The sequence below is a fragment of the Argiope bruennichi genome, chromosome 4, assembly GCF_947563725.1.
Source record: "Argiope bruennichi chromosome 4, qqArgBrue1.1, whole genome shotgun sequence".
NCBI lineage: Eukaryota > Metazoa > Arthropoda > Arachnida > Araneae > Araneidae > Argiope > Argiope bruennichi.
The window spans coordinates 129691019-129707795 of record NC_079154.1 but is presented as its reverse complement, the minus strand read 5'-3'; the positions used below and the strand labels follow the sequence as shown (position 1 = coordinate 129707795).

The following is a 16777-nucleotide window of genomic DNA, read 5'->3' as shown; positions in this document are numbered from 1 at the left end:
ACCATTAAATGTGCCAATGTTCAATTCATTTCACATCTCGCGAGAGAAGACATCTGATCATCAGCAATATACATCTGATTATCTAAACACATAAAAAGGCAGTTAACATTTCGATTCTAGATGACATGCGCAGAACAGTCTCATTTGTTTTGTGAATGCCACGCTACGTGAAATGATTTCATTTCTATTAGCAGAAGATATTGCATATTTCCTCGACGCAGTTCGTTGATCTGAAAGTCGGGAAGATATCGTAACAATATTTTTCGGCGTTTTGTGCTAACAGGGATACGAAATCAGAAAAGGATATATTCAAAATATTGTATTCGCCAAAGCTTTTACTAAAAGAAGTTTTTAAACTGCACTAATGAGAAAGGATTCAGTAATTTAGTTTTCTCAATGTAAATCGATAAAATTCGAGCGAAACTGTATTTACATGAAATAACCGCCGCATTAAGTCACACCGCTTCTACGGTTACTCTTACTGAAGAACCAATTTTGTCACTGCCGCGTTCATTTGATGAAACACTTGTTTAAATGAAAATAATGGGATTGTTCCCTATGCATGTTAGGAAAAAATGTCATATCACTGTTTTAAATATGGAATATACATGGAGGAAAGTACAATAATTGTCAATTTCGAGATATTTTAGGCTTACAGCGGTACACTCCCGAGTATCCGGATCACGATTACTCGGCTTCCGTACTATCCGGTCTAGATTTCTTTTGTTGTAATTAAGTAAGGGAGGCAAGCCTTGTATTGGCAACATTGCCAAGCCAATGGAAGCGGTCGTCTGTTAAGATCCACCTACGTGCCGTGTGCAAAATTCAAGTTGTAACAGGAAAAGAGCAGTATTCTGCCCGTTGTTCATTGTTTCATCAGTGTGTAAATAACATAGTACATACAATATTCGTAAATTGTTCTTGGGTTGTTTTTTTAAAGTATACCAGAGTGAAGATTTCAAAATGAATGATAACCGAAAAAAAGTTGTAGTGACTATGGAGGAGAAATGACGTACTACATAGACTCTGCGGTAGCAACAAAAACCGGCAACTGCTTCTATGATTCACCGGGTCAAGTTCACATTTTACTTGGCTTTAGTATTCAATAAAAAGTGAGTAAATACTTATTATAACAGTGAGTTTTGGTATAAAAACTTTGTCTTCTAGTATCGGTGGTCAAAGAAATGAGTCCATAGAACTCCAGCCTATCCGGCCTGCCATTCCACCAAGTTAGGCAGGATATTTGGAAGTGTACAGTATTTTAGATACAAGTAAAAATTTTCAGGTTTGAGAAGGCTTTTTTTTTTTTTTTTTTTTTTTTGAAAATATTAGCAAAATGATGTTTTTCAGAATTAAATCTTTAAGGCGATCAATATAAGTTTTTTTTTTTTTTTGGTTTCCAATTTATTAATTTAAATTTCCACAGGCATTAATAGGAACACTTTAAAAGATAATATATAAAATTTCATTATTTTATGTTTTTTTATTTCTGAGTTACGAGTATAATTATAATATTTAATACTAGTTAATAGTATCCTTAATAAACATTCTAGAATATCTAAAATTATTTGAAAGCAATTTAATTTTTTTCTGTTAGTTACTTTAGCCATTTTCAAGCAACAGTTGGCAGTAAATTATGTGTTTGAAAAAGAAACTTCAAAATAAATACATATAGTAACGCAAAACTATTGTTTTTGAAGGGAAATGTGCCCAATATTTGATATTAAAGGAATAACTTAATCTCAAAATAACTTCAGTATGGATGCCGATAATGTCTTCTCCGCAAGTTTTATAAACTTGAATAAAATTGAAGTAACAGAATTTTTTTATAAGTAAAAGCCTTTAAGTTAGAATTCAGTCAATAAAATATTTTCCTCGTGTATTTAAGTATTTGCGTGCATTTAAAATACAACATACGCATTTCTACAGTACAATCCAATAAATATATAATTTTTAAATAAGATAAAAATTATGAAACTTATTCTCAGCCAGTTAGCTCTAAGCCACAAAAATGCTAAAATATTATTAAAAAAAATGTTAATACACACCTTCTCCAGATTTAAATACCATTATATTATTAAAAATACTTTCAAAGTAACAAGTCATTAATTTTTTTTAATACCAAAAAGTGGGCGTGGTTCACAAATTTGCTTATAGCTCTTCCAAATATTATAGAAATATAATTTCTTTTTTAATATTTACTTACAAACCGCCCTAACTTTTAAATTAAAAAAAAAGGGGAAAATCAATATTTTTTAGCTAAAACTGGTCCTGGTTCCCTTAAACTGATCATTCTGAAACCATACCAACGAGTTGATGCCTTATCGCTTATAAACAAACTTTTAGACGGAATGAATGACGAACAGAATTAGAAGCACCACATAATAGAGCATTTTAAAAATGAATGAACTGGATATGAACTATATAGTAACAAATTTGTATGGATTGAAAAACACAGTTCGAAATTCACACTTGTGCATGATGTATTTTTTTATTCACATTTTTTATATAAAAATGTTATGTAAAATATGTATGTAATTAAAGATTGTATTTACATATTTTTCTTCTAAAGATATCGCAGGAATCTTAATGATTTAAGTAATAAGGTATTCAGGCGAATGCCATATTATTTCTATCTTTATCAACATAAAATTATTTCACTAGAAATTCATTTCTAATAAAATGCAGTTATCATGTTGAAACAAAGCGATGTTTTCTGGAAGAAAGAAATAAAGGTTTATTATCATTATTGCGGAGTAGTTCATTAAAAAAAGAATGACCAACATTTAACGAAAAATAATACCTTCGTTAGTTCGGAGAATTTTTTTCATGTTCAGATTGGAGTTATGTTGGAAATCAGGAAGTTCTGTTAAGTCGACCTAACTAGAATTTCAGGTTTCGAAACAGGCGTTTGATTCTTCGAAGAAAATCATTTTACGAAATTGAAGAAGATTGATTGCGTAATTGTTCAGTAACCTGCAGGACATTTTATGATATCTTGTAAAGTTAAGTGAGAAAATATAAAGTTGGCAACAAAAATCGATGTCGAAAATTTGATGAATTTCAACATAATGTGAATAAAAAAGTTAAAGAAAGTATAAAATGTAAACGACTTCAGGCGTGATCGTCTGTTGTGTTTTCGAGCGCTTGAGAATGACTGACTGATGCAGAAAATTTTTATTAATATCCACTCTTTAAATTTTCCTAAAGATAAATAAATAAAAAGAACTAAAATATTTGGCGACCGATTGACCCAGGCAATCTGGTTATTGATTAGTTGGTTGTTGTTCAATTTTTTGGCGCAAGAGCCAGGCTTGGCCATGCAAAAGTACAAGAATGTACAATGTTAATGAATTTAAATGAAAGACTGATGCGAAAAAATCGTTACAATGAATCGATGTAAAAAGTCAAACATGAAAAGAAGTTAAAAAGTGCTAAATACTAGTATAAAAGTCAGTAGTTTTTAAAAATTTAATAATGTTTGGGTGCAATTTCTCACCCACCAGGTCTTGTAAAGTTAATGACGATGACTTAAAAAATAAAAATTCTGTCTGTATTAAAAAATAAAAATTCTCAGGTAAGCTGAGAGATCGTGCGTATCTAAAAGTAAGTAATGGATACAATACAAAAACCTTAGTAATCCACTATTCTTCGTTTGAAGAATTTCAGCTTTCGACCTGATTTGTCCGTCACGGCTTCAATAGGGACATTGCAACTCATGTTTCCATCACGTTTATCTTTTGTTTCAAAAATGACGCACTAATGGCACAAACGGACATTCGTGACATTCGAAAACTTGCCTTTGAAAAGCAATAAACAAAAAATTTTTAATGGAAGCTCAAAATAATTTTTTAATAAAAGCTTATCGATTTTAATGATAAGCTTTTATTAACCAGTTGTCTTTTAACGCCCAACCAATATAGTTGAAAAAGAAGTCACATCCCTAATATTAAAAATTGCCAGCTTCTAAATAACATATGCTCCTATTAAACACATCCGAGCGTAATACGAACATGTAGCGAGCGGTAATACTGGCGAACCGGCTGGTCGCCAAAGGCGGCTAGTTATTAAATAAAAACAAACAAACGCAAAAGTTTAAAATGTATTACAGGTCTCTTACATTTGTGAGTTCAAATTCTCTGAAATGCTATTAATAATTAAGGATGATGAATTTATTCGTTTTCTATTAATAAAATGTTATTTATAGTTTTGCATATACAGTATACTGTCGAGTATCCGGCCTAATGTGGCGGAAGGGCCAGCGCTATAACAAACTTGCCGGATAGGATGGAGTTCTATGGACGCATTTCTTTGCCCACCAACATCAAAGACAAAGTTTTTATACCAAAGCTCACTTCTTATTGAGTACTAAGCCCTCCCTGCATCTCAAGCCACGTAGAATGCAAACGCGTCCCGGTGAGTCATAGAAGCAGTTGTCGGCAACGTGTCGAGTTGAAATAGAAGGCCCTGTATTGGTAATTTATATATGTTTATATACTGCAGTACATGCTTCGAGAATTTATTAGAGAAAAAGTAAGTTAAAGGATATGAACTGCTCACATTTTAAATAAATTCTGCCTAACTTAAACGCTGGAAACATAAACAATGTTGCCAATGCAAAGCCTTGCATTCCTCATTTAATTACCATGAAAGAAAACTACGCCGAATTGTATGGAAGCTGGATAGTCGCGAACCGGATACTCGGGAGTGTACTGTATATGTTACGGCCAAAGCCCGAAGTTCGGCCAATTCGCGTTTGGGCCAAGAAGTTTGGTCAATGTCCGAAGTACTTGCAATTAATATTGTGTATTCTACTTTGGCTGGCCATTTCGCGAAGTGGCTGAGAATCCTTGGCCAAAGCCCGGTGTGACAATAGTAGATTTACCGGTAGGCTGAGCATTAACCCTTATAGTGGCAAGATTGCTTTTTTGAAGAAAAGCAAAAAAATGTATATAGGTATGTACATATAAAAATGTGTAAGAACAAATATTTACTTATTATACTATACAAATATATGTATGGTATACTATACAAAATGAACATAAGGGTTAAACAGAATACTTAAAAACAAGTAAAATGTACTGATTCTTGAGTACTTCATGTAGTTATACCTCCGAGTACAATAGACTTAAATTTGAGAAATGCATGTACTCACTTTTTGAATACGTACAGGGATTCGAACATGAGTATGTGTCTTTCCAAATTTGTAGAAATTATGCAAATCTAAATATGCAAAAAGCAACCTCGACTGACATGGTTAGACTCAGGGGAATTCGAACACAGACCGTTCGATCTGCAGCCAAAGGCACTGCCAATTGGCTAACTCGCTCAAAAGCGGTGTATTCCAAGAAATTTTTTAAGGGTGATCGTCAGTCTTTTTCTGTCCCATATACCTAATGCTAAATTTTCCAGATTTCGTTCTCTTCCGAAATATCGATGTATAAAATACGAACTTTTTTACAAGGGAAAAAAACAATATTAAGAGTAAATTAAAATAAATATAATGACATTTATGCGTAAAATATAAATAAGGACATATTGTAGGTGAAATTCGACAGCTGGCGCCAACAAAGAAATGTCTTTAAATAATATTAACAAGAAAACTATTTTTCCTTCATATTTGTTTTAATCAGCCCTTATATTTGCTATTTGCCTTTGCAAGAAATTTCATATTTTTTAAGCGATATTTCAAGAGACAATGTGATCTGGGATCTTTAATATTAGGTCTATGGAGCAGAAAAAGACTAAGAATCACCCCTAAAGGTAGTTGACAAATTGAGTACTCAATCTGCCTTTGTATTCATACAAGATACGCAACACATTTGCTCAAGATATAATTCGTCATTTTGAAGGGCGCAAATCTAATCTTCACGCTATCGCGTTGTTACAGCATATACGTTCACTGAATAATTTCTATTATGGCTTTAATATGAGAAGAGAATAACACGAGATCATATTTTTATTTATTAAAAACTTATTTTTTAACTCAGAGGTGTCACTTATATTTGAACTCGTTTCTGAAATAATTGCACTTAAAAAAAAACAGAACACAGAAGTACTCATTTTTAAATACTTCATTTTTAACAGTGTGTAAAACAATCTGCTCCTTCTCCTACTTTCTTTCTTCCTACTTTGGTCGATCGTCCCAAGCCACTTCGCGAATTGGCCGGCCAAAATCCGAAATCAAGAAAAGATCGGACATTGGTCGGTAAGTTTACAGCAATGTTGGTCAAAACGCGAATTGGCCGGCCAATTCTCGAACTGGCCGATTTCGGGCTTTGACTGTAATATATATTTGATTCCTCTCTTATGGAAACAAGAACATGTACTTTATTTAATAAACGATATTTAAACTGTCCTTTAGTATTTAGAATCTTAAATAATTCTAGATGGCATATCTCAGGGCACTTCAGCGTCCCGGAGAATAAAATATGTGTAATTGAATGTTCCGTTGAGTATTATAAACTATTGCTTTTTCACCGAGATTTGATTTTTTTTTCTTGTAGAAACAAGATTATGTAATTTTATTTAATAAACGATATTTAAACTATCCTTTACCATTTAGAATCCTAAATAACTCTAGATAGCATATTTCAGCGCTATTCAGCATATTAGAGAGTAAAATATGTGTAAATGAATGTTCCGCAGAGTATTATAAATTGTTCTTTTAAACAAGCACTTAGTCAAAACATAGACATTATGGAGAGAAATTTTAATGAATATTTTTAAAAGTTGATATTATGTTTAGAATTTAAAAAAAAATATATTGGTTGAAAAATGTTTTAAATCATAAACAGATGATAGTTCTAGAACAAAGCGATAATATCTTGGAGGGGGGGGGGGTCTTAAAATAGTTTTACTTACAATTCCATTCATTTCCGGGCAGGAGCCGTTCCGCTCTATCCATTGAGACCTCATGATTCGCTAATACGAGGTAATGGCTTAGCAGAGACCGAGCGAAAACAGGCACCAGCACAAACAATGCACATCGCAGTTGTGCGAGCCAACAACGTGGTGAGTATTTGAACGGATGCCAGGCTGTCCTGTTGCGCAGAGGCAAAGGGTTGCGAATGTGGGCCGCTGGCACCGCTGCTGATGACTTGCCCAATTCTTGAAGGGATACAAGGAGAGCGAAACAATTCGTTTTATGTCAGGTCGGAATAGCAATATCTACGTTATAAATATACTTTAATGGAGAGGAGAGCGAGCAGATTAACCTTGGCCGCAGAACTGTTGTTCAAAATTATTTTTAATGGGAATCGGACTCGTTCGGAGAATAACGAAGTCAATAAACAGTGCATAATCATTTATTTTAAGTACACGCACACGCACACACAAAAAATCCAGTCACAGCGGTGGCTGATACGAAATGGATATCAATTGACCAATAAGGAAAATATCAAAACACCTAAAATTAAAAATTAAAGATATCACGAAAATTAAATTTATCGAGAATTAAAAAAAGATTTTAGCAATCACTAACTTTATTAAACTAAATTTAATGTTTAGAAACTAAATATAATATTTTGTCCAACTGCTTAATTCTTTTGTTTCCGGCAGAGAACTAAATTTTTACAGGAAACAATGCTTTTTAAAAGAGGAATCTATTTTCAAATAAACAAAAAGACATGAACTGAATCTTTAAAAGACATGAACTGAATCTTTAAAAGACATGAACTGAATCTTTAAGACATTTTAAAGGGTTTCGAAATGATAATACATTCCAGCTCTTCAAGGTGAATGTAATTTTTTAAAGCATCGTGCAATTTTTTCCTACTTGTTGACTAAATGAACACTCCTAACAAAAATATAATAACTTTAAAATGAAGTGAAATATTCTACATCCAATTAACCGATTTCCGATTAGGCAGTTGCCTAGGGCCGCTAGGTTGAGACAAAGCCGCAAAGAGATGAATTAGAAAATTTTATTTTCCAAATTGCCAAATAAATAAGTTTGTAAAAGCAACACATTCAACGATTTATACGATATTTAGATAATACTAACACTTAATCAAATCTAATTGGTCAAATTCTTTTATGTTTTACTATATTCTTTTAATTATTAGAATATTTATGTACAACAAATGTTTGCCTCAAAAATATTATGTACAAATGTAGATGTTGGGCAGTCTAGAGTCCTAGTAGATAAATAAAAGCGAACACATATTCACAAAGTTCATAAAATAAAAAATAAGAAAGAAAGATTAACTTGAAGTGCAAAACTAAATTGTCTAGTTAATGAAAAGAGGGGGCCCGTAATGTGCACTATCTACGGCTGAAATACCCTCCACTTCAACCAAGAATAAATTTTCTCTAATTAAACAATCTAATAAGAACTAAAGAGCATGCATCCTCGCCTAGGGGTAGCGTGTATTCCCCGTGATCTGGACGTACCGGGTTCGGCCATGGTTGTTGTCTACCCTGTGCTCTATCTGCGAGTTGTGCGAAAGAGCCCCATTGTAAAAAGGGGTTGTGCAAGCAAGTGTGTGAGTGTCATCTTCATATGAGCTAGACTTCTGCTCTCGGTGCTCAGGGACCTTTACCCACAAAAGCTACAGCACAAAACTCGGCTTAAAATCGCTTTTGTCAGCGGGCTTGTCTATGATAAGTGCCATAAGTAACAACAACAATGGCAGATCAGCAAATATAATCTTTGAGCTGATTGAATACGTTCCAAATATACTCATTATCTTAAAGGCCTTTGTTTACAGGTCTCGCAAAAAAATGGATGAAATGTACACAATCTCAATCGTAAAGAAGTTATGGGGAAATGAGCGTTGCAGCCACCATCGTTTTTATATATATACATACGTTACCTTTCAAAATTTCCAAATTGAAACATCATTATCCATCATACGTTGTTACATGTTTGTAACTAAATTGCCTTCTCGAGAAGTTGCTATGCAACAGCAAATCGTAAACAAACCACCCGTGCTTAACAGGTTTTCTAATATTTAGTGGTACACACTTAACATTTGCTTCTTTTTCCCTATTTTTTTTTAAGATTTATCTGTACTGTAGAGGTTGTATTATTTTCATCTGAAAAAAATCCAAATACGAAAATTCTTTGCAAGATGTGTTTTTTTTTTTTTTTTCCCTCAATCATGGGCTAAATGTTGCTATTTTTTCTAGCAAATAGTTTTTTTTTTTTTTTTTTTTGTCTCTGTTTATGGTATCCTACCTTTCTTGTCATACTACATACTGTTTTAGAATTGCATAATATTCCAACTTAATTTCAATATATTATTTCGAGCATTCTGTTTTATTTATCATGCAGACATTTATTCCTTTTTCGATTCTTGAATATGAACTATCGTCCTATTGTTGGCTTGTTTTTAATTTTCCTATAAGCTTGGAATTTTCCAAAAGAAAAAAAAATATTTTGCACAAATTCAGGATTCTTCTAAAGTATTTTAACAATTTGCTGTGTATATTTGCTCTCCTTAAAGTTCTATTTAAATCTCTCAAGTCCAGGAATAGTTCATGGCCATGTCTCTAAATATAATGTCGTTTCGTACTCCCACAATGCACCAGAATTTTATGGTGTGAATTTTACAAATGGAAATGAAAATAAGTTTAAAAAATGAAAAAAAAAACATTTATTATTATTTAAAACAAAAAGGTTATTTAATTGAATGCTATCTTTAAGCTGTATACAAAACAATGAATAACCTTCTCTAGAACAACTTTTTGTTGTTGCAAAAGTTTGAAAAATTTGGAATTTATGACTTTGTGGTGAAAGCTTATAAGCCAGATAACTGCTACGAGACACGAGCATTAACTTTTGTCTTGTGGTTTTGTTACTCGGCTGTGAACCACAAGGTCCCAGGTTCTATCCTCGCGCATATCAATCCGCCACATTGTCTCGTAGCTGTTATCTGGCTTATAAGGTTCACCACAACTTCAGATTTAAAGTACATACTTACTTTCGTGACTGAGAGAGTATATTAATGGAATAACCGCCTTTGGAGACCAACTTGTTTCTCTTGATTATCAAATTTTTAAATGATTAATATAGAATAGTTAAATCATAGCGACTATCCATCTGGTGATGGTTAAGCCAATTTTAGCGCTTGATAAATTTTCTGAGTGATGACTATTTTCCTTCTGACTTAATGGAATGCCAATGCTCTCCAATGCATTTCAAATAACATTTTGCAGCTTTATTAATTAGCAAAACATCTAATCAAAAGCAGCTGTTGAAACATTCCATTCAAAAGCAATTTGAAACGCTCATTAAGTGATTTGGTCACTTTTCACTGTACCCATTGAGCAATAAATAATAAAAGCGATTTCTGTGCCAGTATGTGTTCTAGCATTATCCAGACGGTTAAATTTTGATAAACTTGACTCCGATGTTACGCATTTTGCACCTTTTGATTCTTGAAGTCACACATTATATGTCATGATGAGCAAAACTAAAATTCATGAGTAATTTATTTCATTATTGGGTAAAAAATCTGAATAGATTATATCAGCTTCAATTAATCCAAATATCCAATATATAAAAATGACTTTTTGTTTGTTCGTATTTTATGCGCTGAAGTACCGTTGATCAGATTGCGATAAAACTTAGCCAACTTATTGCTTGAACTTGCCAGAAGATTACGGCATAATACAATTATTATATCTAATATATAAAAATGAATGTTCGTATTTTATATGTTGCCATACCATTTATCAGACTGCGATAAAATTTAGTCAACTTATTACTTGCATTTGTACGAATGCTATAGGCATAGTGCAACTATTATATTTATAGTTAATACACAAAAATGAATTTTTGTTTGTTCGTATTTTATGCGCTGAAGTACCGTTGATCAGATTGCGATAAAATTTAGTCAACTTATTACTTGCACTTGCGCGAATGTTATATGTATAGTACAACTATTATATTTATAGTTAATATACAAAAATGAATTTTTGAAATAATTAGAAAGAATTTAAGGATTAGAGAAAGCACTATATAAAAATAAAAATGATATCACCGAAAGACTACTGTTTTGAATTTTAAAATGGGCTTTTAAACATTCCTGTGAGGTAGCACTCAACGAAATTATTCAGAAAAAAATATAAAATGTTAATTTTCTTTTTATTTAAAAATCAAATTGAAATTCCTCTCTTAGTGAACATCTATTGCCTAAGAAGTAAGTATCTCCAAAATTTAGTATCTCTCAGCCCGGTGGGGGGGGGGGAGGGATCTGTTCTGTGGAGCATCCTGAATGATTCCCCCTTCCCTCCTCCCATCACGCGTGTCCCAATTCACAGATCATGAAGATATCATCGCGTTGAAATGAAATCCCTGCCAGTCAGCTGGAAGTGAAGATAGATTACATTTGCTCGGAGGTCTAAAGAAGAGAAGATTTCGCACCCCACCCTCTCTAACATTTCTTCTTTAACTTGACGGGGGCTGCAAAAAAGATTAGAAAGAAAAGCACAGGAAGAGATTTTTTCGTATCTCAAATTTATTTTAAATCAGCGGGAGTAGTTTTCCGGAATCTTTCTCTCATACTCTTGAATAGGTGCATACTTGTGTATTATTTACATACACTATTGGCAATAATAGTTGCATAAGAACCTACCAGCATGCGATTAATCGCTGAATGGCGGTTAATACACAAGCACTGGAAACTGAATGTGCATTTTGAACATTTTTTCTGATCGATAAAAATCAAAACTGAGCAAGGAAGTGTAATTTTGAGTTATCGTGTTTGCATACCTATGAAAATATAGATCGACAATTTAATGGATTTGTTTCACGATTTTATATACATCAGGATTTTAGATATTAAATTTGCATATTAAATTTTATTTATTTAGCTTTCATTGTTTTATCGTTACTGAGCTCATTTATATTCGTACAGCAGCAGAACAGATAGATTTCCTTTGAATGGATTCGATCAAAATTTGATAGAAATCTATAAATTTGAAGTAAGAACCATACACAAAATTTAATTCGTCTAGAACTAAGTCTTTTTGTGTTATCATATTCATATACCGGCAAACAGATGGACATATAGACATAATTGCAAAAATATGTGCTTTTGGATGGAGGGAAGTCTGAAACAGGAGATTTGTGAAAATCACGAGGTTTTTTGAAAAAGTCAATTTTGAAAATCACGATGTGAAAAAGTCAGTTTTGGTTTTAAAATGTCCTTTCAGGCTCTCCTTTCTAAGCAGATGCAGCCATGAATCAGTGGATTGAATAATTTTCAATCGAAAGCTTTCCTTTATGATTAGATAATAATTCACCACTTTGAATTTTCTCTGTATCTTCAATAAGAAGAGAATTAAGGGGAAGGTAATTTTTTTTAACTGAATGCTTCACCTAAGATGCATTCAGTTCACGGCTCCCGCACAACTTCTCGTGCCTTCAAATCCAAATTTACTCTAGCTACAATGCTCACAAGAGCAACGAAAGGAGAAACTGTGAAGAATATTTCAAAGTGGTGTCACGAGAAACATTGTCTGACTCTAGAGGCGATTATGGAGTTACTTTTCTGGTAAAAAGATTGTAGGAGTGCAACTGCAAGTGACTTAGAAGTAGGGCTATACCAATTTTCGATTTATAGAAAAAATATCGATTTTTTGATGCCCGGTTTTGAAAAAATATCGATCTATCGAAATCACGATCATGAATAATAGTTCACGATAAATCGCGATACAATAAATCGATATTCACAATTAATTTGTGTTTTCGATTTTGCTTTGGTTACCGGTTAGTGTTTATTTTTGTTGTTTGTCATTCTAATTGACCTTCATACAGAATTTTTGTTAATATTTATTTAAATACTGTCATATTCTAATATATAAAAATACTTGTTTTAAACGCAGTGTTATAAATTGTGACATGGTGACATTGCTTTGGCATTGACAAACTTTGTTAAAGGAGTTTTAACAAAAATATTTTCTGAGTGTTTTTATTCAAAAGAAAACAAATATTTTCATTATATAAATTGAAACTTCCTTCTATTTGTTGTCGTTCGGATCAGTCAATATGTTAAGAGATGCTATTTATAACTTATCGTCATCTCCCAGCCCTACTTAAAAGTGCAGCAGATATCAGCAAATATTATAGGAACAAGGCTACATAAATTTTGGATTAATATGCTGCATACTCAAGCTGTCACAATTTAAATGTTGGGACTTCACTGCTTCTTTTTCAACAGACGCTCACACACAGCAGGCGTTTTATTGAGGACGGGCTAGCCGCCTTCGTGCATACACACTTTGCATGATCACAAAATGGGGCCTGGCAATAGGTTGTATTTGGCATCTACTTTAAAAATACATTTTATATTTCGAAACATGTATAAGTTTAATTATTATATTTTATTATTATAATTAATTTTTTATTATTATTTATTTCATTTTTTTTCTCTGTTTAGTTTTGTTATATTGAAGTCCCGTTTTAAAGCAACACTAAACCTATTTTGGGACAGACCTCGTAATTCTGAACCGTGGGCAGATAACGAGGACGACACCTGAGCTGGCATTCCCTTCGAAACTTCCATACAATATCAGCGAGAGGACGTTTGGCCCCGACGGATTTAATGTGAGCCAGACTCCCTTACACGACGGTTCTTGGGTGGAATCTAGTCTCGAACCTGAATCCCTCCGGTTCCGAAGCCGGGACCTTACCACAAGGCCAACGTGGCCCATTTTTTCTTCTTTGAAACAGTCAGCTGCAAAAGTATCGCCAATATTAATTTTCAAAGGAACTTCGTTGTTGGTCGATTTTACTTATTTTTTACTGTTCATAAGCTATTTAATGATACAAACAAACCTCTTAAAATGTGGTCTAAGTTTACAAAATATAACTCTTAATACGCCATCGTATGCGCAGCGATTATTAAAAAGTTATTTCTGTTCTCTCTCTCTCTCTCTATATATATATATATATATATGTGTGTGTGCGTGTATTGTTTGAACCATTTTATCCGATAACTTTCCTGGTTATCTGTGCCAGTCGGACGGAAAGCGATCGTTGGATAACAGCTGTTTTGTGAGCCCTTATGTAAGCGGAAGTGTTTATCAGATAGCACTATCACTTTGTTCGTGCATCGTCATGTTTTGCTTCTACATCTGCTACTTTTCCGCACCCGATTGACAACAAAATGATGAATACATGAAAAACATTTCAGAATAAAAACTTCATTGTCAAAATGTTCCCTATTACTTGTGGAAAACGGCACTCGGAATTAGGACGCATGAATGCAATGTTCATGAGAAATGGCGAAATAAATCTTTGCATCTGTTGGTGCGTTATCAAGAGAAAAGAAAGAAAAATCCGAAAGGTTTTAAAAGAAAATTAAACCTTTCAAGATGAAGCAAGGTTATTTTCTTAATATTCATATATATATTCGTGAAGTTGAAGATCGATTCATTAAGTAAGGAATTTTATAAAGACTTTTACAATTTCAAATTTGCCATATTGTATCTGCAGGATATATTGCATTTTAATGTAATTGTAATGTTCTTATGTAATTGTAAGAATTCCTGTCAGTTCCCCCCTTCAAACCGTGACCCCATGCTATACAAATATATATATTTAAAGAGAAAATTTGTAACTTCGATAGATATTTTTTAAAAATAAGTTAAAGTTATGTTGTCTTCGGGTTCTATTCTGATCATGGAGTCGGGATTAGATATTGTCCCTCTTTGTGGATATAATACATTTAAGTCAGCAATTCCTATATTGGTGTGACGTGAAAGTTCAGAGTGTGGAATGATGGCTTAAGTTAGTTAATACTGGAAAAATATTCTGAAAAATGAGATTATGTAAAAAATATTTGGAAAGGCAGTCATTCGAATAAAATTAGGCCTGTAACTTTGACAAAAATTTCATTGTTCTCGAAACGGAAAACAAATATCGCCAGTCAGAATAAAAAGCAATTTATTTTTAGTCGGGGAAAAGCCTCTCGCCAAAATGCGTGCGATTTTTCTCAACTTTTTGAGCCATAGTGGTGTGACGTCATTCATATCGTCTGTGTAATCCCATTCTGTTTAGAAAAGGAAATTTTATCATGCAGATCGTGCCAGAACTTAAACTGAGTGCATGAAATGAGATGACCAAACTGCCAAAATCTATTCAGTTTCTCCTTTAATTAAATTCTCCACTTTCGAAAACGGCCCGCATGGCATTAATTAAACTACTCGATTCATGCAAACTAAACTGTGTAAATATGAATTTTGTTTAATTTAAATAATGACGTAGAGGTCAAAGGAGCACTTGAAGTAACCTGTCCAAATGAAACTGTTATTTGCTCAGAAGCACTGTGGCAATTTCATTTTGAAGTCCATATCGCATCTTGCAAATGGGCACAGGATGTAACGCAATCGCGCCATTAACACTATCAGGATTGTTACACGAGTCTATAGCTTCTATGGAAAAAAAAACGGATGACAGGTTAAAATTAATGGTGATAGAAATACTTGCTTCGATAAAGTGTTAGGCTAATAATAGTCATTTTATCCAGAAAATACACCTTTACTTCCAGGTGATGGAGTGAAAACGAACGAGCACAAATAATATTTCATTTTTCTAGGTATCGTGTTCACGTGCACGTCAACCTGCAGACAGTCGATGGATTTAGCCTAAAATTTGAAACAATTATGGTGATGAAAACCACATGTATGATTTCATTCGTTTGGTTCGCATTTTTTAGTTGTTGCGTTCAAACCAATGGACGGGTCGAAAGCCTTCATAGATTTGGTTTAATTTTAGTATAGTTATATAAACGTCCTGTTTCAAAGCAACACTAGGTCTATTTTGGGACGGATTCGTAATTTTGAAACGCGGTCAGATGATGAGAACGACACCTGAGCTGGCACCCCCTCTCCAAATTTCTATGCTACTCCAGCGGGAGGGCGTTTGGCCCCGAAGGATTTAACATGCAAAAGACCCACTTACACGACGGTTCTTCGGATGAATGGAGTCCCAAACTGAAACCCTCCGGTTCCAAAGACGAGATCTAATCACCAGGCCACCGCGGCATCAAGAATTAAATTTTATTACAGAATGATTCAAAATTCAACAACAAATATAGAGACAAGGGAGAGGGACAAGAAATACGAATGCGAACCAAGAGCATAGGAGGAAAAAGGTCACTCAGACGAGATTGAGGACACCGTTCGCCAGGATTGTAAATATAAAATTCAAACAAAGATTTAGGAGAGATAAGGAACACAAAAGCAAACTAAAATAACATAATAAAGCATGGCCAAAAAACCTCCCAGAAGAGCATGGCAAGGACGTTCGTTCGTATCATAGCAGAATTTCAATTCTAGTCATTCATAAATAGAAGCCGGTCTGTCAGTACAGAACTATTATACTACCCAATCGCTAGTCATTTGAACTTGCGGTTCATCAGTAGAATAACAATTCTGAACTGATGAACCGGCTTCTTCTAGTTAATTATTTTTTTTCACATGAATTCTATTATAAATGCTCTGCGATAGAATGTAGCTGCACGCGGTTAATATGAGATCAAGTCAGTTCACTTTGAAAAAGTTCATACATTAAATGTGCAGAGACGCATGTAATCAGAAAAATGTGAGCTCCTTTCATAAATCAGCCGTATGAGCTCTTTTTGAGCAGAGGCGCAGTAAAGATTAGTTTGATGAGGTATCATTTAATTAGCCAAAAGGAGGTACAACAACCGATAGCCTCGGTCGACAGCGTTATTGATCGACTGGGGAAGGAGAGCAAAGTCGGCATCGGACGTTTTGACCTATTCAATAGGAAAGAAACTCCAAAATGCACATTTTGAGATAG

The 16777-nt window shown here is 33.5% G+C and overlaps 1 protein-coding gene across 2 annotated transcripts in view; it reads right to left on the bottom strand.

Moving 5' to 3' along the window:
• The window catches only part of LOC129965583 (vacuole membrane protein 1-like), a 62267-nt gene that overhangs the window by 31931 nt on the left and 13559 nt on the right, over window positions 1-16777 (bottom strand). The window contains exon 1 of one of the 2 annotated variants that reach the window (XM_056079604.1): window positions 6865-7022. The exons of the other annotated variant lie outside the window; for it this stretch is intronic. Within the exon in view, the coding sequence (XP_055935579.1) occupies window positions 6865-6918 (54 nt within the window). The 5' untranslated portion in view covers window positions 6919-7022. Of the gene's footprint in view, window positions 1-6864; window positions 7023-16777 lie in introns of those variants that run through there. 2 annotated transcript variants of the gene reach the window in all.